At 36.1% G+C, this 22,389-nt stretch overlaps 1 protein-coding gene across 3 annotated transcripts in view; it reads left to right on the forward strand.

Annotated features, from left to right (window-relative positions):
- TINAG (tubulointerstitial nephritis antigen) overlaps positions 1-22,389 on the forward strand; it is a 112,680-nt gene that overhangs the window by 39,428 nt on the left and 50,863 nt on the right. For 2 of the 3 annotated variants that reach the window (XM_018039279.1, XM_018039280.1), the window contains exons 6-9: positions 1,278-1,431; positions 4,225-4,405; positions 6,569-6,614; positions 9,946-10,069. In XM_018039279.1, the coding sequence (XP_017894768.1) occupies positions 1,278-1,431; positions 4,225-4,405; positions 6,569-6,614; positions 9,946-10,069 (505 nt within the window). The remainder of the gene's footprint in view (positions 1-1,277; positions 1,432-4,224; positions 4,406-6,568; positions 6,615-9,945; positions 10,070-22,389) is intronic. The other variant, XM_005696193.3, reaches the window with a different exon arrangement.

The following is a 22,389-nucleotide window of genomic DNA, read 5'->3' on the forward strand; positions in this document are numbered from 1 at the left end:
CCACACACATTATCATGGTTGCATGATCAAAATGCTCACACATAGGGTTTTCTGCTACTGGTTGATTCGTTTCCCCAGTCTATCATTCTGAGGTCAGGATGATGACTTGATTTTGTTCTTTGTTGCACTTTCTACTGCTTAGTCTTGTGCCTGCCACCTGGCAGGTGGTGAACAAATGTGTGCTGGGGAAAGCAACACACATCAACAACAGCCGTGCTAGGGAATTATTCAAACAAAGAGAATGTTCCAGTCACAAAGGGAAGGCATATACATAAAACAAGGTGAATTCTACATCTACTGAGATTAGGAACATGATCTTCAAGAAAATTATAAGCACAAAAGTGTGCTATGTAGCTTTTTGATAACTTTAAAAATCAGAGTTTAGTTGCTTTACATCGTTTTGTTGGTTTCTGTTGTACCGTAGAATGAATCAGCTACATGTGAATGAATCAGCGATACATGTATCGCCTCCCTCTTGAGCCATCCCCACATCCCAGCCCTCTAGGTCATCACAGAGCAAGGAGCTGAGCTCTCTGTGTTATACAGCATCTTTCCACAGTGATCTAGTTTACTCATGGTAGTGTACATAGGTTAATCCTACTCAATTTGTCCCACTCTTTGATTCCCCCTGACTGTATCTACAAGTCTGTTTTCTATGTCTGCATCTCTGTTCCTGCCCTGCAAGTAGGTTCATCTGTACTATCTTTCTAGATTCCATACATAAGTATTAATTAGTGATAGTTTATAATGTAGATTCATGCTTGTCTCAATTAATTTTAAAAGCAAAATTTAATTTACTCCACTATATCAGATTAACATGGATAAATTTTCAATGAATATTTCTGTGATTAGCTTTTCTGATTGCCTCAGGTTAGTTACATTTATTATATAATGAATATATATATATTCATTATATATATTTATACACACACATTTTAAATACAGGTGATATAAATGTAAGCAAGATATGACTCTTGCTTGTAAGGTGTTTCACTTGACAGGTTACTTAATGAAGACTTCAGAAGTATATAGAACATGAAAAGAACAAGGAACTAGAACAGACTTTGAAGATGGTAACATAATGCTGCAATGCCAAAACCGGACATAAAGTATGACTGAAATTATGACATGGTTGAGAGTGTTGGAATATGCATCACATTTGGCCTTTAAGTTCCATTAAGTTTCAGAGACTAGTTTAATGATTCAGACAAAAAGGGCTATGCAAATTTTGGCAATATTATATGTCATTTGAATATTAATTAATATTCTCTTTGAAGCAGGTGTGGCAGCTGACCGCATAGCAATTCAGTCCCAAGGTCGATACACCGCCAACCTATCCCCTCAGAATTTGATCTCTTGCTGTGCCAAGAAGCGCCATGGATGCAACAGCGGAAGTGTTGATAGGGCTTGGTGGTACCTGAGAAAACGTGGGTAAATAGCTCCCCAACATGCATCTCTAGGATTCTTAAGAGTGCTGCTTGGGTTAGAATAAGGGGAAAAAACATTTTGCATTTTCTCCAAACTCTACAAATATATATGCTACATCTATATAAACACAGGAATTTCATTTAAATATATTCTCTGTTTGGTATCTACTGAAGTTATAAGCCATCAGAAACAACTGTTTGAAAAAATGTATACTTTTCTAGCTAAATTAATAGAGACAAGTAAGCATTGTCTTCTTGTGGTTCTGAGCCAAATGGTTGTAGAGTCCCACAGTGGGGGTAGAGTTGAACTTATCTTGAGACTCTGAGTTCCCCAGGCAGATTAATAGATGATGCCAGGGGAAAATTAGCCTAAGACCCCGAGAGATGATATAAAGATATGCTGTATAGTTGCCTCAACTCATCAACATCATTGTCACCATTAATTCCATCTGATGAGATGATGCAGGTTGCATTTCTTTACTCTCATGTAGTCTGATATCCATGCAGCACCCTGTGTTTACTATAAGATCTACTTAAAAGCTGAGTTATTTGGCAAAGGAAATAGCAGCTGATAACTAATAGTTGATGTATGTGCTGCCCACGTGTTCTTTCCTCATCCACTGAGTGCTCTGGGTGTGCTATAAGAGACTGGGTGTTATGTATTTATAAAGTTCTTTAAAATTTGTATCTAATGCTTTGCTAATAAGATGGTGATTAGAATGGGCAACTTTGGCTAATACCTTCCTGATTTAATAGTGCTCAGTCAGCTTCTGTTTGGATTATTTTACTAGAATAAAAGTTAAAGCCCTTTAGGAGCTTAAAAATATAACAACATTGAAAGCCAATTAAATCTCCTTGTATTAGTCTGCTCAGGTTAACGTACCAAAACACCATAAACTCTGGCCTAAACCACAGAGTTTTCATTTCTGGAAGCTAAGTTCACGATCAAGGTGCTCAAAGTCAAATCACTTTCTGGTGAGACCCCTCCTCTTGGCTTGCCTTCTTACTGAGTCCCCACTCGCAGAGGGAGACATCTCTGTTCCTCTTATCAGGGTACTAATCTCAGCATGAGGGTCCCACCCTCATGACTTAATTTAAAGCTAATTATCTGTCTATACTGCTATAACTATATATCTGTATATAGAGATAATATAGATAATCTGTATACAGAAAGATAAATCTAGGTTGAAAAGTAAAGCACACAAATGTTTGAAAAGTAGAGAAAAGTGAATGGATACAGAATAACTAAACTTATATGGAGCAGAAGTTTTGTAGGGAGACTTGAAAAATTAGCATAAGGAAACATTTTCTGGAAAGAAAGTGCTAATTCATATATATATGTGAATTATATGCTTTCTTCTTTCTGAAAAATTTGTCCATAATCTTACCTTGTTCATGGATGATCTGATAATCATGGTTTGTTTCCAGCCTAGTATATTTTTCAAGAATATGAATATTTTCACTACTGGTTTAAATAAAGTTATACTAGCGCACACAAAAAGAAGCTTATCTTTCCAAGTTCCCATCTCAACCATTGCATTGGTGATTAGAGCTTAAAGTCATGAATTTAGGGTGATACACCTCAATCCATAGTACTTATTATCCCCAAGTAATCCACTGGTACCTTTTGTAAAAATAGCTTAGCTTTCATCATGCTCCTTACTCAGATTCTCTCACTTTTTTCACACTGTTGAATTTCCTTGAGGCAATCCTAGGACTATAATTCTATGGCCAGCTGAACATCAACTATCCATGAAATAAATTCACTGTTTTATTTTCCTTATCGTCTGCTTCCATACTCAATGAATTGTGTTAGATTTGGATCCAAATAATTTGTATTTTTCTATGTTCAGTTTCAAAATCAGAAACCAAAATTCTTTTATCATTTGTATAATGTATATATCTGATAACTTTCTACCTTATTAACGTCAATACTGTAGTAGTATATACAATTTCTCTTTAAGGATCATGAATTATAAGCACATAATAATTGAAGTCCTATGAGAAGGTATTTATAACATAAAAATATAAAAATACTTAATTCTAAAACATAATTTATCAGAATACTCCATCTGAATGTGATAAAACCTGTTCTTTTTCATATTAAATTTGGCTTTTTTAACTCATCTGTTTTTAATTGAAGGATAATTGCTTCACAGTATTGTGTTGGTTTCTGCCAAACATCAATATGAATCAGCCATAGGTATACATATGTCCCTCTTGAAACTCCCTCCTTCTTCCCTCCCCAGCTCCAGTTCGAGTTCTCTGAGTCAGACAGCAAATTTCCTTTGGCTATCTATTTGGCTTTTTATATTATAGTTATAAATGAAGACTTAAGGAGTTATTTTATTAATCATTGCTTTTCATCTTCACAAAATTCTATTTGGTAGATAAATGTCTTTATTAGAATGGATTTGAACAAGGTTTTAGAACCTAAAAAAATTGATACAAATAAGCTTATTTATAAAACAGAACAGACTCACAGGCTTAGAGAAAAAAATTATGGTTACCAGAGGGCAAGGGTTAGAGGGAGGGATAGATTGGGAGTTTGGGATTGGCATGTACACCCTGCTATATTTAAAATAAACTGCCTTACCATGAAAAAAACTATAACAAAGATATAGGAATGGGGCAGAGAAAGAGTTCATATGATTGAACGACTATGTTCAGTGTCCTGAAACTTATATGTAAGTAGCCAGAAAGATTTACAAATATGTAAATCAGTAAAACCGTGCGGAGATAGGTCATTACTGCATTTCCTAAGTATTACCTTTACTTCTTTGCTTCCTCCTCATAGACTGGTATCCCATGCGTGCTATCCACTTTTCAAGGACCAAAATGCTACCAACAATGGCTGCGCCATGGCAAGTAGGTCTGATGGACGGGGAAAACGGCATGCCACCACGCCATGTCCCAACAGCATTGAGAAATCCAATAGGATCTACCAGTGTTCTCCTCCATATAGGGTCTCTTCCAATGTAAGTCGAAATTGCAAAACTTCTTAGTGGTTAGCTTTCTCAAAAATATATACTACTGTTAATAAAACTATTTATAAACAAGTATATTCTAAAATAATACTATACTTTCAGATAAAATTTTTGATATTATTCAAATGTTTATTAATGACTTCCAATTTGGGTATAATTTTTGATCTTTGTAATATTATCTGTGCAAATGATTGCCTTAAATTTTAAAATTTCCTTGGGAAGAGAGTTTTATTTATTTATTTTTTAATTTTAATTTTTACTTTATTTTGCTTTACAATACTGTATTGGTTTTGCCTACATGGCCATGAATCAGCCATGGGTGTACATGAGTTCCCAATCCTGAACCGCCCCTCCCACCTCCCACCCCATATCATCTCTCTGGATCATCCCCATGCACCAGCCCCAAGCATCCTGTATCCTGTATCGAACATAGACTGGCGATTCGTTTCTTACCTGATAGTATACATGTTTCAATGCCATTCTCCCAAATCTTCCCACCCTCTCCCTCTCCCACAGAGTCGAAAAGTCCATTCCAATACAGTATACTAACTCATATATATGGAATTTAGAAAGATGGTAATGATAACCCTCTATGCGAGACAGCAAAAGAGACACAGATGTATAGAATGGAATGGAGTTTTATAATTGTTTATTATATAACACACACGTATATATGTGTGTATAAAGTAAATGGTGGTTTAGTTGCTAAGTTGAATCTGGCTCCTTTGCAACCCCATGGACTCTTCTGTGATCCTGCCAGGCTCATCTTTCCATGGGATTCTCCAAGCAAGAATACTGGAGCGGGCTGCCATTTCTTTCTCTAGGGGATTTCCCTGACCCAGGGATTGAATCTGCATTTCCTGCATTTCAGGTGGATTCTTTGCTGACTGAGCCACCAGGAAAGCCTATACACACATACATATATACATAGTTGACAGATAAAAGCTAAAGCAAACCTTTTTTCATTGACCTTTTGGTGGTATTAGCTTATTTTATTCACCTTTGCCTTACTCCACAAAATACTTGAAATGGAAATAGTCATGGTGGGAAAAAGATTCCCCTGGATTCCAGTTTGTCATGTTAAAATTCTGGGAGAATTTTACTCCATTTTATCAGTGTCACCCAGACATTCTCACTTTCAGACTGTTTGAAGCTTCAGCGATTTCCAATTATCTGTAGAATACAGTTCAACATTCTTACCATGACGTACACGTCCTTCATGGCTTGGTTCTGATCTACTGCTTTTTGGACTCATGTCCAACCAACCTACCCATTCCCCACCTGCCCATAATGTTCCTCATAAACTGACCGCTGTCTGCTCCCCGCATGCACCAGGCCCTCTTTGCTTCCACTTAGCTGGGTGATGATTCCTCTCACACCAGTGGTTATCCCACCAACTTCCATGTCAAAGAAGTAGGTCAAAACTTCATCTTCCCTGAGAAGTTTTCTTGACTTCTAGGCAGAATCAATATCCCGTTCTTGTTTGCATCCACGGTATTTGTGCTTGTCTCTATAGTCAAGCTTAGTATATCATGATTAGTTATGTTACTTAGTATTTCATAGTTATGTTACATAGCAATTAGTTATGTGATTGTCTGTCTACTCCACCAAAATGGAAATATCTTGAGGACTGGTGCAGGGTTAATATTTGTTTTTGTCCTAGTTTCTGGGATGTACTCTAATCAAAGTGCATATGTGAATGAACTTCTTCATTCCTAAAAGTTGCATTACACAGTGGATCAAAACAGAGAAATATTTGTATGCTAAAACTGAGGAACCTCACAAAATAATCATCTGGGATCACTGTTGTAGTCCGAAGAATGGAGATGACACTACTTTCCACTGATAAAAGTGTTTTGTTTAATTTTTTCTTTTTGATCATAAAAATTATTATATTTTCTCTTCATTCCAAAATATTGCCAGTGGTACAAGTCAATGAAACATGCGTGTGCCTTGTCTTTAACAAATTCACCAATGTGGAGATTCACATGCAAGTATTTCAAAGTATGATTAAGAGTAAATTGCAAGTTGTCAAGGCACACTGGGTTCCATAATTCCTAAGCTGATTGTACAGCCCCTAACATTACAGACCAAACAATAGGTGTAGTGTACTCTGACAACAATAACGGTGTTCACTGATATTTTTCCCTCCAGGAAACTGAGATCATGAGAGAAATCATGCAAAATGGACCAGTTCAAGGTAAGCTTGGGCTTCCCAGGTGGCACTCACCTGTCAATCAGGAGATATAAGAGATACGGGTTTGATCCCTGGGTCGGGAAGATCCCCTGGAGGAGGGCATGGCAATCCATTCCAGTATTCTTGCCTGGAGAATCCCATGGACAGAGGAGCCTGGAAGGCTACAGTCTATAGAGTCGCAAAGAGTCGGACTTGATTGAAATGCCTTAGCATGTGCACAAGGTAAGCTTGGATGAAATATGATTGTGTCTTATTTATTCCTTTAATAAACAACATTGCATTTAACTCCTATATAAAGAGCTTAATAAATGATAGATATCTTTTGCTTTTAGATAATTCTTAAAGATTCAGTGGTTGCAAGACCAATGTAATTATAGGAGATATGCTCACCGAATAGCCTCATTAGCTCCTCTTGTTCTTGAAGAAGACAGACTCATTCATAAATTGAATTGTTGAATAAATGTTATTGACACATTGGATGAAAGTCAGCTTAGTCTATACAAAGTGATCATGGACCCAAAAGACATTCAAACAGGAAATACTGAGAGCTTGTTTGATTGTTTAGTTATATTTGACTCATACATAGTGTTAAAAATCTTCTCACTTCAGTTTAAATGGATTAGATAATGGATTGTAAAAAAATAAAGGTTTAGCAATAGAAAAAAAGTAGACACTTCCCTTTTCCTATGAGCTCAAAAGAAATCAAATAAACCAGGATGATTTTTGTGTTTTATAAAATGCTTTCCATTTTGATCTATTTTGAAAATGTGTTATGGATAGTAAACTAAAATCAATAAGGAAATCATATACTAATTTATAAAATGTCCTTTGATTTAATATGAAGATATTATATCTGATACACGGTTCCTCTGCTATCTATTGGAATTTATTTTGCACCAATGGTATGAATAAAAGTAAGTTCACAGTGTATATTTCCAGTATTAAAGATTGCCTTGAAATGCTTGGAAGAACAAAACCAGTGAGGCCTAAAATAGAAATTCAGGCTGTGAATACTGAAAAGTCCAAAAATATATTAATATTATCAATACAGTGGAATTGATAAATAAATAAAATAATTAGGTTAAACAAACCAAAATTAAATTGAAAACATTTGATGTATACCCAGGGAACTATTGGTTATATGTATTTTTATGTTTCTGAATGCCGGCCTAATCAATATTGGTTCAACAGATAATAGGAACAACAGATTTTAAAATTGTGTTGGAAAGACTTTTATTGATCTTTATCATTGCTTAACATTTATTGAGAAACCAAAGCTTATTCTGAACAGGGCCTGAATTCAGTTTTTAAAATCCTGGGGCCATACACAAAACCTGAAATGAATAAAAAGAATTTTTTTTTCTCCTTTCAGTTGTGTAATCTTTGAAGGCTAGAAAAACAGTAGGGAATTAATGTGTAATTTAAATAAATCCTTCATTAACTAGAGTTTGTGTGGTAAACTTGAAGGAAGCCAGGCATTTGAAGTCAAGGTTGAATTTGAAATTCCAGCTTTGACATTTGCTACTTAAATGACTTTGGTCAAATTTTGTAAACCTCTTTGAGTCTTTAAATCATTATATTACTGTTTAAAGTTTCTCTCTCATGCTTTTAATCAGTTAAAAGAAATCTGCAGCATAATGATTGAAAATTGAGAATATCTTATGTTTATTTAATGGTCAGATACTTAAGTATTCATGAATTTTACAGACTGAATCAAAAATAAAGAGGTAAAATTTGAAAATAATAAAGTTGAAGTTCAAATTATTCAGCATCATGGAACCAAGGTTTGTTGAGAACTTTCCTCCTGCCAGGCTGAACCAAGAGCAGAAGACAGCTCAGTATCCTACCCTCGTGTGTGGGTACAGTGTAATAAATTTGTGTGGTTTTCCAAAAGTAAAATTGCACTATGGTAGCTTATGCAGTTAGATCATCAGGTCTGGTGTCAGAAACTCAAGGAGGAATCCATCTTCAAGTTAATTGTCATGGCATCTCATTCATGTTTCTTTAGTTGGGGAGGGTATTTTTCTGCGTTGAAGAGTACTTTTTATTCATGGTACTTTGAATGCTAATGGAGTCAGTAGCTCTATGGGAGAGATTGCCGATAGCAATATTTTCACGGTTATAAATGCGGTTGCCTCATCTTGCTGTAGATGCAACATGGCTGTCTGCATGTTGTCACCAGTGCTAATGTACAACTTTTCCCCCTTTGCCTTTGAATGTAAAATGTGATGGAATGATGAATAAATAGTACTGTGTGCATTCTTCTAAAATCTGTAGAATTAAAAAGAAGTTTAGGTGCGGGAAAGAGGACAAAAGCAAAGAGCTGAATAGAGTACAGTTATATAAATTCTTAATCCTATAGAAAGGTTTGTTCAAGTAAATAAAGATTTCATCTCTTTTATGAATATTTGGAAACCATCAGAAAAGGCATGCAACATCAAAAAATGAAATAAAAAGTAGAAATCAAAAGTAATACTTGACTTTGGAGGAGAAGCTTCATGTTAGGATCTGTCAAATATTAGTGGCTTTCTTTCTCATTTTATCTAAAATTCACATCAAACTAAGACAAGCATGTTGCACAATTGTCAAGGTATTTGTAACTAGCCCAGATAAAAATGCTTTCAATTCATGTCTTCTAGAGGAGAAGTTTAAAGTATTCACCGTAAATTGCTCAAGCCTTTCAATAATACAGCCACAATACAGAAAAGAAAAAGAAATAATCTAGGTGAGGGAAGAAAGAAGAGTTTTATAAAATATAAGCTCTTCCTTTCTGAAGAGTATAAGCTCTTTACACTATTGGCTTAGTTCCCCGAAGCTGGAGGGATGCAATCTTGCCAGAGTATTCTTTTGCTAAGGGTTTACTTTTTATTCAAACGTACCAAGGAAACTTTTGTATTTACTTCTAAGAAGGAAGGACAATTAGTTTAAACCCTGTTTGTTAGGTTCACCCTTCACTGATAGCTTAATTGGAATTTTAAGGGACTGGTAGAGAAGCCCAAGGTTAATGGAGAAATAGTGATCACCAGTGAGTGTTGTGGGTTTCCTTCAAGGATTCAGCTCCTGATAATAGTGCTTCTGTCAAAAAAGATCGAGTTCTAAATGTATAATGTGACTTTAAGTAATATGCTAAGTAGCTAAAAGATACTTTTATAAGAGAACTAGAAAATGTTTCAATCAATTAAGTAGGAAAGAAAATTAAGCTGAACTGCAAAATTCCTGCAAGATTCTACCCCTGGTAATTTACTTGTTGACTGTTCTGTAAGAATTTCTGAAGTTTTTTTTTTAAGATAATGATTTAAAATCATGTCATTTATCCTGTTGGGTTTTATTTTAGCTATAATGCAAGTTCATGAGGATTTCTTCAATTATAAGACAGGGATATATAGACACATTACCAGCACAAATGAAGACTCAGAAAAATATCGAAAGTTTCGGACACATGCAGTCAAACTCACAGGGTAAGGTGATTTCTCAAAAGTCTTCATTTAATACTTCTTGAAAATAAAATTGAAAATAGATTATGTAGTGCATTTGGGTGCCAGAATTCCTCTTGGTATGAGAGGTTCTCATACAAATTAAAAATTATAAAACCTTGACATTATTTAGTCATTATTTTAAAATCCAGTGAAAAATCAACCCATTATTTTAGGAAAGGTACCAAAGCATGTCTCTCACTTACTTGGGAATCCATCCTAAGAACCTGTTCTTAGGGCAATAAAATAGATTATTGGAATTCTACATATGGGATGATCAAGGAAAGTGTGCAAAACCAAGGTGTGCTAGGATGTGGGGAGAAGGTTTTGGATGGAATTACAAATGGTAGAGATTAAGCAGGAAGACAGGGTAAGATCTCCTTTATTCAATGTAAAATCATTTGTTTAAATCTATGTGAGAATTGTGAAAACTTGTCTTGTTTTACTTTGGTTTTCCATTCTTAGCTGTTCAGTGACTTTTCAGAAAGGCAAACGGAGTAAAAAATTCGTTTATCCTGCTCCTGGAGCTGGGGATTCAGTGCCACTCGAATTCCATTTCCCTTCAGTTTGAAAGTCCTGTTTCTTCTAAATCTCCTTCCTATGTATGTTTCATTATCGATTTTTGTTTCCCCTGGTAATAGTCATGATTTGGAAATATTTTTCCCACACACTGGGTGATTGAAATGATCTTTCTTATTATTCAGAGAACTCTGGAAATGGCAACCTTGATGTGGACCCTTTCTTGATTGATTAGAACTGATTCTTTTATCTCTCTCCTGCCTTTCTGATGTTTTCTTCATTCTGCTCCTAAATTTGTTCATGCTGGGGTTGGACAATATGAATGTGTTTGTATTTAATCACTCCGCACTGTTCGTATATTTTCCATATTGAGTGTGTCAATTGAAATAATGTGTTCACTTTTATAAACTCCTAAAAGATTGAGACACTTAAAAATTTATCTCATGTGTGACAATTAGCAAGGCTAATTCTGCTAGTGAGCAAATAACTTTTGGAGATTTTGTTTATTTTTCAGAAATATGTTAGGGCCCTTGGGCATTGTTAAATGCCCTGAGGCAGTAGATTTTTATTCATTTCTCTATTAGTAATTCCTGATTTGGTAATTACTGTATTCAGAAAATTAATGCATCAGTGAATTAGAGAGTAATCAAATAACCCAAGTAAGTTAATGTTCCTTATCAGAGAACTTAGTGTACTTCTCTGAAATACCTTACAAATTTATTGCATCAAATTTTATTTGCTATGAATTTGTCAAACATGAAGCTATTAGATTTAACTCACTTGTACTTAATGAATTTAAACTTCTATCAAATGCCCATCGCTGAGGAATACAAGGAAGATTAATACATAGTCCTGTTCTTAAGGAGTTTAGGGAATAAAGTAGAGACATTCACAAGTGATTACAGTATAAGGTGATAAAAGTGGTGTATTTCCATATGCATGGCATTATAATATATTACATATATGCTTATGCTATTTTATATATACTACATACATATATATTGCATATGTATTGTACACACACATATATACTATATATATTTACAGTAGGTAGATAGATAAACACTTAAATTCCCTTGCTCCTCATCATTTTATTTTGTTTTTAACTGGAGGGTTATTACTTTACAATATTGTGATGGTTTCTGTCGCACAGCAGCATGAATCAGCCATAGGTGTACATTTGTCCTCTCCCTCTTAAACCTCCCTCCCACCTTCCTCCCCATCCCACCCCTCCAGGCTGTCACAGAGCACCTGCTTTGGGGTCCCTGCATCATATAGCAAATTCCCACTGGCTATCTGTTTTACATATGGTGATGTACATGTTTTAATACTAGTCTCTCCAACCCTCTTCCTCCCCCACTGTGACCCTAAGTCTGTTCTTTATGTCTGTGTCTCCCTTGCTTCCCTGCAAATAGGATCATCAGTTCCATCTTCCTAGATTCCATAGATATGTGCTAATATTCAACATTTGTCTTTCTCTTTTTAACTTACTTCATTCTGTATAATAGGTTCTAGGTTCATCCATCTCATTAGAACGATTCAAATGCATATTGGGGTACAGGTGCCTTTTTCAATATGCTTTCCTGAGGGCGTATGCCCAGTAGTGGAATTGCTGGGTTATATGATAGTTTTATTCCTATTTTATTTTTATTTTTAATTGAAAGATAATTGCTTCACAATACTGGTTTGATTTCTGCCATACATCAACATAAATTAGACATAGGTGTACATGTGTCTCCTCCCTCTTGAACCTCCCTCCCACCTCCCACCCTTTCCCACCCCTCTAAGTTGTTATGGAGCCCCAGTTTGTTCCTGAATCATACAGCAAATTTCCATTGCCTATCTACTTTACATACTGTAGTATACATGCTTCCATGCTGCTCTCTCCATTCGTCTCACCCTCTCCTTCCTCCCCTCACCCTTGTTTATAAGTCTGTTCTCTATGTCTGCATCTCCAGTGCTGCCCTACAAGTAGATTCATCAGCACCATCTTTGTAGATCCCATTTATAAGCATTAATAGATGATATTATTTTTATCTTTCTGACCTACTTCCCTCATATAATAGGCTCTAGGTTCATCCACCTCATTAGAACTGACTCAAATATATACCTTTTCATGGCTGAGTAGTTTCCATTGTATATATGTACCATAGCTTTTTATCCATTCATGTGTTGATGGACATCTAGGTTACTTCCACATCCTAGCTATTGTAAACAGTGCTGCAATAAATTTTGGGGTATATGTGTCTTTTTTAGTTTTGGTTTCCTCAGGGTATATGTCTAGAAGGGGTATTGCTTGGTCAAATGGTGATTTTATTCCTAGTTTTTTAAGGAATCTCCGTAGTGGCTTTATCAATTTATATTCCTATCAGCAATGTAAGGGAGTTCCCTAATCTCCACATCCTCTCCAGCAATTCTTGTTTGTGGATGTTTTGATGGTGGCCATTCTCACTGGTATGAGGTGATAGCTCATTGTAGATTTGATTTGCCTTTCTCTAATAATGAGCAGTGTTGAGCATCTTTTCATGTGTTTGTTAGCCATTTGTACATTTTCTTTGAAAAGAGGTATGTTTAGTTTTTCTGCCCTTTTTTAGATTGGATAGTTTGTTTTTCTAGTATTGAACCACATGAGCAGCTTATATATTTTGGAGTTAATCCTTTGCCAGCTGTTTCATTTGTTATTATTTTCTCCCTTTCTGAGAGTTGTCTTTTCACCTTGTTTATAGTTTCCTTCATTGTGCAAAAGTTTTTAAGTGTAATTAGGTCCCATTTGTTTATTTTGCTTTTATTTCCATTATTCTAGGAGGTGGGTCATAGACGATCTTGTTGTCATTTATGTCAAAGAGTGTTCTGCCTAAATTTTCCTCTAAAAGTTTTATATTTTTTGGTCTTTAATCCATTTTGAGTTTATTTTTGTGTATGGTGTTAAGAGGTGTTCTAATTTCATTCTTTCACATGTAGTTCCTCAACTTTCCTACTACCAATTATTGAAGATACTGTCTTTTCTCTATTGTATATTCTTGCCTCCTTCGTCAAAGATAAGGTCCCCATAGGTGCACGGATTTTTCTCCAGGATTTCTATCTTGTTCCATTGGTCTATATTTCTTTTTTTGTGACGGTACCATACTGTCTTGAAGACTGTCACTTTGTAGTATAGTCTGATGTCAGGCAGATTGATTTCTCCAGCTCCAATCTCCTTTCTCAAGATTGCTTTGGCTATTTGAGGTGTTTTATGTTTCCATGCAAATTGTAAAATGATTGGTTCTAATTTTGTGAAAAATATCATTGATAGTTTGATAGGAATTGCCTATCAGTTCTTTGGCACGCAGTCTTCTTTATGGTCCAAATCTCACATCAGTACATGACTACTGGAAAAACCATATCTTTGGCTATACAGACCTTTGTTGGCAAACTGATGTCTGTGCTTTGTCTCTTTAGGTAGGTTTATTCCTAGGTGTTTTATTCTTTTGCCGCAATGGTGAAAGTGATTGTTTTCCTTAATTTCTCCTGATATTTCATTGTTAGTGTATAGGAGTGCAAGCGATTTCTTTGTATTTACTTTGTATCCTTTGACTTTGCTATTTTCATTGATTAGTGCTAATAATTTTCTGGTGACATCTTTAAAGTTTTCTTTGTAAAGAATCATGTCATCTGCAAACAGTGAGAGTTTTACTTCTTTTCCAATCTGGTTCCTTTTATTTCTTTTCCTTCTCTGATTGCTGTGGCTAGGACTGCCAAAACTACATTGAACAAGAGTGGCAAGAGTGGGCACCCTGGTCTTGTTCTTGATTTTAGAGGAAATGCTTTAAATTTTTCACCATTGAGAATAATATTTGTTGTGGAATTGTCATATATGGCCTTTATTATCTTGAGGTAGGTTGCTTCTGTTCCTACTTTCTGGAGAGTTTTATCATAGATTGGTACTGAATTTTGTCAAAAGTTTTCTCTGCATCTATTGAGATAATCATACGGTTTTTATCTTTCAGTTTGTTAATATGGTGTCTCAAATCGATTGATTTGCATATATTGAAGAATCCTTACATCCCTGGAATAAAGCCCATTTGGTAATGACTCATGATCTTTTTAATGTGCTGTTGAATTCTGTTTGCTAGAATTTTGTTGAAAATTTTTGCATAAATGTTCATCAGTGATATTGGCCTATAATTTTCTTTTCTTGTGGCATATTTGTCTGGTTTTGGCATTAGCGTGTTACTGGTCTCACAGAATGAGTTTGGGAATTTTCCTCCCTCTGAAATTTTCTGGAAGAGTCTGAGTAGGATAGGTGTTAGCTCTTTAAACTTTTGCTGGAATTCACCTTTGAAGGTCTCTGAGTCTTTGTTTACTGGAAGATTTTTTTTTTATTATTATAGTTTTGATTTCTGTGTCTGTAATTGGCCTATTCATATTTTCTATTGTGTCCTGGTTCAGTTTTGGAAGGCTATACTTTTCTAAGAATTTGCCGATTTTTCCCAGGTTGTTCATATTATTGGGATATAGTTGCTCATAGTAGGATCTTACAATCCTTTGTATTTCTGTGTTGTCTGTTATAACTCCTCCTTTTTCACTTCTAATTTTATTAATTTTAGTCTTCTCCCTTTTTTTATTGATGAGTCTGGCTAACAATATGTCAATTATGATCATTATGTAGTGTCTTTCTTTGTTTCATAAATGTCTTTATTTTAAAGTCTATTTTATCTGATACGAATATTGCTACTCATGCTTTCTTTTGATTTCCATTTGTATGATATATCTTTTTCCAGCTCCTTACTCTCTGTCTGTATGTCTCCTTTGGTCTCAGGTGGGTCTCTTGTAGACTGCATAGATAGGGGTCTTCTTTTTGTATCCATTCAGCCAATCTGTGTCTTTCAGTTGAAACATTTAGCCCATTTACATTTAAGGTAATTATTGATAAGTATCATCCTGTTACCATTTACTTTATTGTTTTGGATTTGTTTTTATAAGCCTTTCTTTTTATGTTTCTTGTCTAGAGAAGTTCCTTTAGCATTTATTGAAGAACTGGTTTGGTGGTTCTGAATTCTCTTAACTTTTGTTTGTCTTTAAAGCTTTTGATATCTCCTTCAAATCTAAATGAGATCCCTGCTGAATAAAATAATCTTGGTTGTAGTTTTTTCTGCTTTCATCACTTGACATAAAAAGGTCAGCTGTTGGCTTTAGGGGGGTCCTCTTGTATGTCATTTGTTGATTTTCCCTTGCTGCTTTTAATATTTGTTCTTGTGTTCAGTTTTCATTAGTTTGATTAATATGTGTCTTGGTGTTTCTCCTTGGATTTATCCTGTATGGGACTCTGGGCTTCCTGAGCTTGGGTGGCTATTTCCTTTCCCATTTCAGGGAAACCTTCAATTATAATCTCTTCAAATATTTTCTCATGCCTTTTCATTTTGTCTTCTTCTTCTAGGACACCTATGATTTGAATGTTGGGATGCTTAATGTAATTCCAGAGGTCTCTGAGGTAGTCCTCATTTCTTTTTATTCTTTTTTCTACTCTGCTTCAGGTATTTCCACCATTCTAGCTTCCAGCTTACTTATCCATTCTTCTGTCTCAGTTACTCTAATGTTGGTTCCCTCCAGTATGTTTTCATGCTCAGTTATTTCATTGTTCATTGTTGATTATTTTGTAATTCTTCTAGTCCTTGTTAGACATTTCTTGCATCTTCTTGAACTTACCTCCAGTCTACTTATCTGTGCCTCCATTGTGCTTTCAAGATGTTAAATCATCTTTCTATCATTATTTTAAATTCTCTTTCAGCTGGACTACCTATTTCTGCCTCGCTTATTTTGTCTTGTAGCTTTGTACCAAGTTCCTTCATCTGCTGTATATTTCTGTCTTTTCATTTGGTTTAATTTATTGAGTTTGAGGTCTCCTTTCTGCAGGCTGGAAGGTTGTAGTTCCTCTTAATTGTGGAGTCTATCCCCCATGGGTAGGTTGGGACCAGTGTCTTGTGAAGGTTTCCTGGTTGGAGGGACTTGTGCCTGTGTCCTGGTGGATGGAGCTGGGTCTTGTCTTTCTGGAGGGTAGTGCTGTGTCCAGTAGTGTGTTTTGGGGTATCTGTGGGTTCAATATGGATTTGGGCAGACTGCCTGTTGATGTGCAGAGTTGTGCTCATGTTTTGCTGAAGGATTGGTATGGGCCATCCTGAACTATAGCTTGCTGGCTCTTGGGTGGTGCTTGGTCTGTGTTGAGTTGGAGCACTTTGGCTGGGCTCTTGTCTATTAATGTTCCATGTGGTGAGGCATTCTCTGAAGGTCCAAAGTCCTAGATTTAAGTCTCCTGCCTCTGGGATTCAGACCTGACTCCTTACAATAGCATCAAGACTTCTCAGGCCACACTGCACAGAAGACAAAGCCTCTAGATAAATGGTGAAACAGCTCTCAACAGCCAAGAACACCCAAAGAGATTCATGGACTCATTCCAAGGATGTTTGTTTGCCTTTCTAGATGTCTGGAGTCTTCTGCCAGTGTTCAGAAGATGTTTTGTGTTAATTGTTACACCTGGGGTGCTCTGTCTCCTCACAGCCACTGCTCCATTAGGAAGCTTTGTCTGGCTGAAAGATTTCATATAAGGACTCTCATTTCAAAAGCACTCTGAAGCATAGTATTAGACATCCTCACAGCCCTCATGATAATCCTTTTCTGGTTGGTCATTTTTTCCCCTTTTTATCCTCCTGGATCTTCTTGTCCACTTCACTCCTCATCATTTTAGTTTACTCTTCTCTCTTTTCTTACCAAAACCTCTGTTTTGAATACTATGATCATGAAAGGATTTAATTGAATTAAAAAGGCCAGATATTTTGAAACATGGGTTATTTTATATGCCAATAATAATAATAAGAAGAATGAAATGTTACTAATTAAACTAAGCAACTCCATTGATCATTAGATTGATTTCAACTTAGAGATGTTAAAATGTGGGGTGAACATGTATCACACAATGAAGAATATGATAATTAAGACTTTCATTGTGGCCAGTGGTCTCTGTGTTATGGTCCTCTGTATGAGTGACAGCTTATCCTGTGTCTTTGTCCACCAAAACTTATGAACTTTAAACCCTCATTTGGAAGTATAAAGTAGCACCTTAAAGGCATTTACTTTTGCATATGATTTCAGAAATTACCACTAAAACTCAAATGAAAAAAAAGTAGCAGCTATATATTTTAGAAAGTTACAGGAATTTATGTGGATAAATCATTGTCATCCCTGCTTATGGGACAGTATTTTACTGAGGAATAATCTCTCTGTTACAAAAGAGAATAATAAAAATTATTTTAGGACATATTTTTGCTGTTCTTCAATAATGCTTTATGAAAGTTTATTTATTCAGCAAATATTTTATTGAGTACTTCTATGTTCCAGATGTGTTGTTAAGAAGCTAAGGATATATCAGGGAACAAAATAGACACAGGGTCTTCATCAAATTTATATTCTATGAATTGATGTATGGCTATTAGGCAAATACAACTGTGTTTATGAAAGGCCAGAATTTTTATGTTGTTTGTATGTTTGTGTGTTTGGGGTCAAAAGTATCAAATTTTTGACATATAAAAATTGACTCAGAGAGAAAAGGCAAACAATTGGAAGGTGGAGGCCAAAAGGAAAGCAAACATTGAGAAAGTCCAAGAAAAACAGATGAAAAAATAACAAAGATGTTTCAAGTAGATTATAAATGAGGACTGCAGTTTTTTAAATTAAATTAAATTCAGTTCAGTTCAGTTCAGTTGCTCAGTCATGTCCAACTCTGCAACCCATGAATCACAGCACACCAGGCCTCCCTGTCCATCACCAACTCCCAGAGTTCACTCAGACTCACGTCCATCGAGTCAGTGATGCCATCCAGCCATCTCATCCTCTGTCGTCCCCTTCTCCTCCTGTCCCCAATTCCTCCCAGCATCAGAGTCTTTTCCAATGAGTCAACTCTTCGCATGAGGTGGCCAAACTTCTGGAGTTTCAGCTTTAGCATCATTCCCTCCAAAAAAACCCCAGGGCTGATCTTCTTCAGAATGGACTGGTTGGACCTCCTTGCAGTCCAAGGGACTCTCAAGAGTCTTCTTCAACACCACAAATCAATTCTTCACCACTCAGCCTTCTTCACAGTCCAACTTTCACATCCATACATGACTACTGGAAAAACCATAGCCTTGACTAGACAAAACCCCAAATACATTACTTTTTGGGGGCTCCAAAATCACTGCAGATGGTGATTGGAGCCATGAAATTAAAAGACGCTTACTCCTTGGAAGGAAAGTTATGACCAACCTAGATAGTATATTGAAAAGCAGCCAGCAGAAATATCAATAACCTCAGATATGCAGATGACACCACCCTTATGGCAGAAAGTGAAGAGGAAAGTTATGACCAACCTAGATAGTATATTGAAAAGCAGCCAGCAGAAATATCAATAACCTCAGATATGCAGATGACACCACCCTTATGGCAGAAAGTGAAGAGGAACTCAAAAGCCTCTTGATGAAAGTGAAAGAGGAGAGCGAAAAGTTGGCTTAAAGCTCAACATTCAGAAAACGAAGATCATGGCATCTGCTCCCATCATTTCATGGGAAATAGATGGGGAAACAGTGGAAACACTGTCAGACTTTATTTTTTGGGCTCCAAAATCACTGCAGATGGTGACTGCAGCCATGAAATTAAAAGACGCTTACTCCTTGGAAGGAAAGTTATGACCAACCTAGATAGCATATTGAAAAGCAGAGACATTGGTTTGCCAACAAAGGTCTGCCTAGTCAAGGCTATGGTTTTTCCAGTGGTCATGTATGGATATGAGAGTTGGACTGTGAGGAAAGCTGAGCGCTGACGAATTGATGCTTTTGAACTATGGTTTTGGAGAAGACTCTCGAGAGTCCGTTGGACTGCAAGGAGATCCAACCAGTCCATTCTGAAGAAGATCAGCCCTGGGATTTCTTTGGCAGGAATGATGCTAAAGCTGAAACTCCAATACTTTGGCCACCTCATGTGAAGAGTTGACTCATTGGAGAAGACCCTGATGCTGGGAGGGATTGGGGGCATGGGGAGAATGGGATGACAGAGGATGAGATGGCTGGATGGCATCACAGACTTGATGGACGTGAGTTTGAGTGAACTCCGGGAGTTCATGATGGACAGGGAGGCCTGCGTGCTGTAATTCATGGGGTCGCAAAGAGTCAGACATGACTGAGTGACTGGACTGACTGACTGAAATACATTAAAATGTTGCAAATTGATAGAAATTGGGCATATTTCCAAAAAATGACTGTGAAGGCATTTGGCTTGAGTAAATTATTGAAAATCCAAGTCAGAGATTTCTGTAAGCTTGATGCAAATCCATGATGTTACTTAAAATTGGACACAGAATGAGTCGTGTCTCTTTTTTACATATTCAACAAACATTAAAAGAAAGCCCATCTTCTTCATCATATTGTGCTAGGTATCAGATATGAAAAGAAAAATGAAAACAAAAACACACAACATTTGCCCTCACAGTGCAACTATATATTAACCAAAAACACTCAAAAATGGGAAGTTTTGATACATTTAACAAGGCAGGGTGGAAAGTTTTAAGATTTATTATAATACCTGATCTAGATTTGAAGATCTGAGAAAGACTCTTGAGGAAAAAAAGTAGGAGATAAGATTTATGAGTTGTTTAGTAGCAGGCAAAGGGATTAGCTTGTGTAAAGTCCTTGTGGTCAGAAGGATACAAAGTAGTACATGAACACAAAGAAAGTTGTGTTTGATGAATTCTGGAAGGCAAGGAATTAATGGCACCCCACTCCAGTACTCTTGCCTGGAAAATCCCATGGACGGAGGAGCCTGGTAGGTGCAGTCCATGGGGTCACTAGGAGTCGGACATAACTGAGCGACTTCACTTTCACTTTTCACTTTCATGCACTGGAGAAGGAAATGCAACCCACTCCAGTGTTCTTGCCTAGAGAATCCCAGGGACGGGGGAGCCTGGTGAGCTGCCATCTATGGGGTCACACAGAGTTGGACACGACTGAAGTGACTTAGCAGCAGCAGCAGTAGAGAATTTAGTCAGAGATACTAAGTATTCTATTAAGGACCTTAAAAGCAAAGGGAAGTCATTGAAGATTTACATATGAAAGTGGTATGATCTTTGTATTTTTTAAAAATATTGCATTGTTAAAGCAATAAATATAAAGAATGTGATACAAAAGGCAAATGGTGATAATTGTAGTAAAAGATAATGGTCTGGACTTAGATGGTGGAAGAGTTGAGAAAATAAGGGTGAGTCAAAAAATATTTTAAGAGAAAAGCTGGAAGATTGGATGTGGATTTAATATTGAAATGGATGATAAAATTGAGACATGGTGTTCCCTACTGGGCTTGGTGACTTCAAGATGTCTTTGAGACATAAAAATGCAGATAAATATCAGAGAAGGCAGGTAGATATACGGACCTCAAGGTCATAGTAGGGGCAAGGGATGAAGATGGATGGTGCTGAACAGAATAAGGAAAGCAAAAAAAGGAAGACAGACTGAGGCTAAGGCATGGGAGAAAGCTAATATTCATAACTGGCTATAAAATGATGAATCTGCATAGAAAGAGTAGAAACCAGTGAGGATATTTTAAGAAGTGGTTATTGTAAGATCTGGAGAAAACTGGAAAACCGTAAGCTTGGGATCCAGAGTATGTGAAGACATCTGTCTTAGAGAAAGACTGAGTGACAAGTCTATTATATCATCAGAGAAGGAATAAAGGAGGTTAAATGAAACTTCTGACATGAAAGGTAGTGGTAAGTTGAGGAAAATTCCTATCAGATTGCTTTTCTTTTTCTAACCCCCAGGAATTAGGAGACGAGTTTAACTGTAGAGGGAAGAGGTGGTGGGAGGATGAATGATCAGAAATTTGAGAATAGAGGTGGTTTGCAATGGTCCTCTGGATATTTGGGTGAGGGAGTTGCCCCAGGAACCAATAGGAATTGCCTTACATTGCTGATGGTACCTTCTGCCCTCATATATATGATCTCTGCAGCTATAATCAGCACTTTGGTGGATGCAAAAAGAAATGAGTTCATTAAAGACAGAAAGTTCTCCATATGGGTGCAGTGAGGCATCGGAAAAGCAAGGGGTTTAGGATATGAGTAAGATGGCAGAAAACTTGATCAGTCTGATGATGAGAAAGAGTTGATGGATTCAAAGAAAATAGAAAAATCACTGGACTAGAGACCATGATGATTCTAATCTCTGTGATTTTTATGATTCTCTAACTTATTTTTCTTACCTTTTAGAGCTTTAATGTTTTATTTTTATTGTTTATGAGAAAAAAGTTACCATGTAATATGAGGTAATACTTTATAGATTATGAACATCATGGTAGAATGACTAAGTCAGAATTTTGTATGTTAGCACCTAATTATCTTGGAATACTCAGCCTCTCTTAGGTCCTAAACACTTGATTTCTGCCTGTCTATCTTATCTGTCTTATATATTTATTTATCTATTCATCTGTCACTTAAAGATAGTTACTCCAAAGAGATTATGAAAGTAGTGTTTCACCTTGTAATAACTTACAATGAAAGAGAATGTAAAAAAAGAATATATATATATAACTCATTTTACTAACACAACATTATAAAATCAACTATATTTCATTAAAAAAGTAAAAATAATGCTTCTGAGTTAAAATTGTAATATAATTTCTCATATTTTCTAAACATACAAAGAGAAAGGATTCCAGGAACACAAATCACTAAGTGCAACTGCACCTTTTTTTATGTAGTTTTATTAGGACCACCACTTGTTTTTCCCCATTCATTT

Source organism: Capra hircus, chromosome 23 (assembly GCF_001704415.2).
Source record: "Capra hircus breed San Clemente chromosome 23, ASM170441v1, whole genome shotgun sequence".
Lineage (NCBI taxonomy): Eukaryota > Metazoa > Chordata > Mammalia > Artiodactyla > Bovidae > Capra > Capra hircus.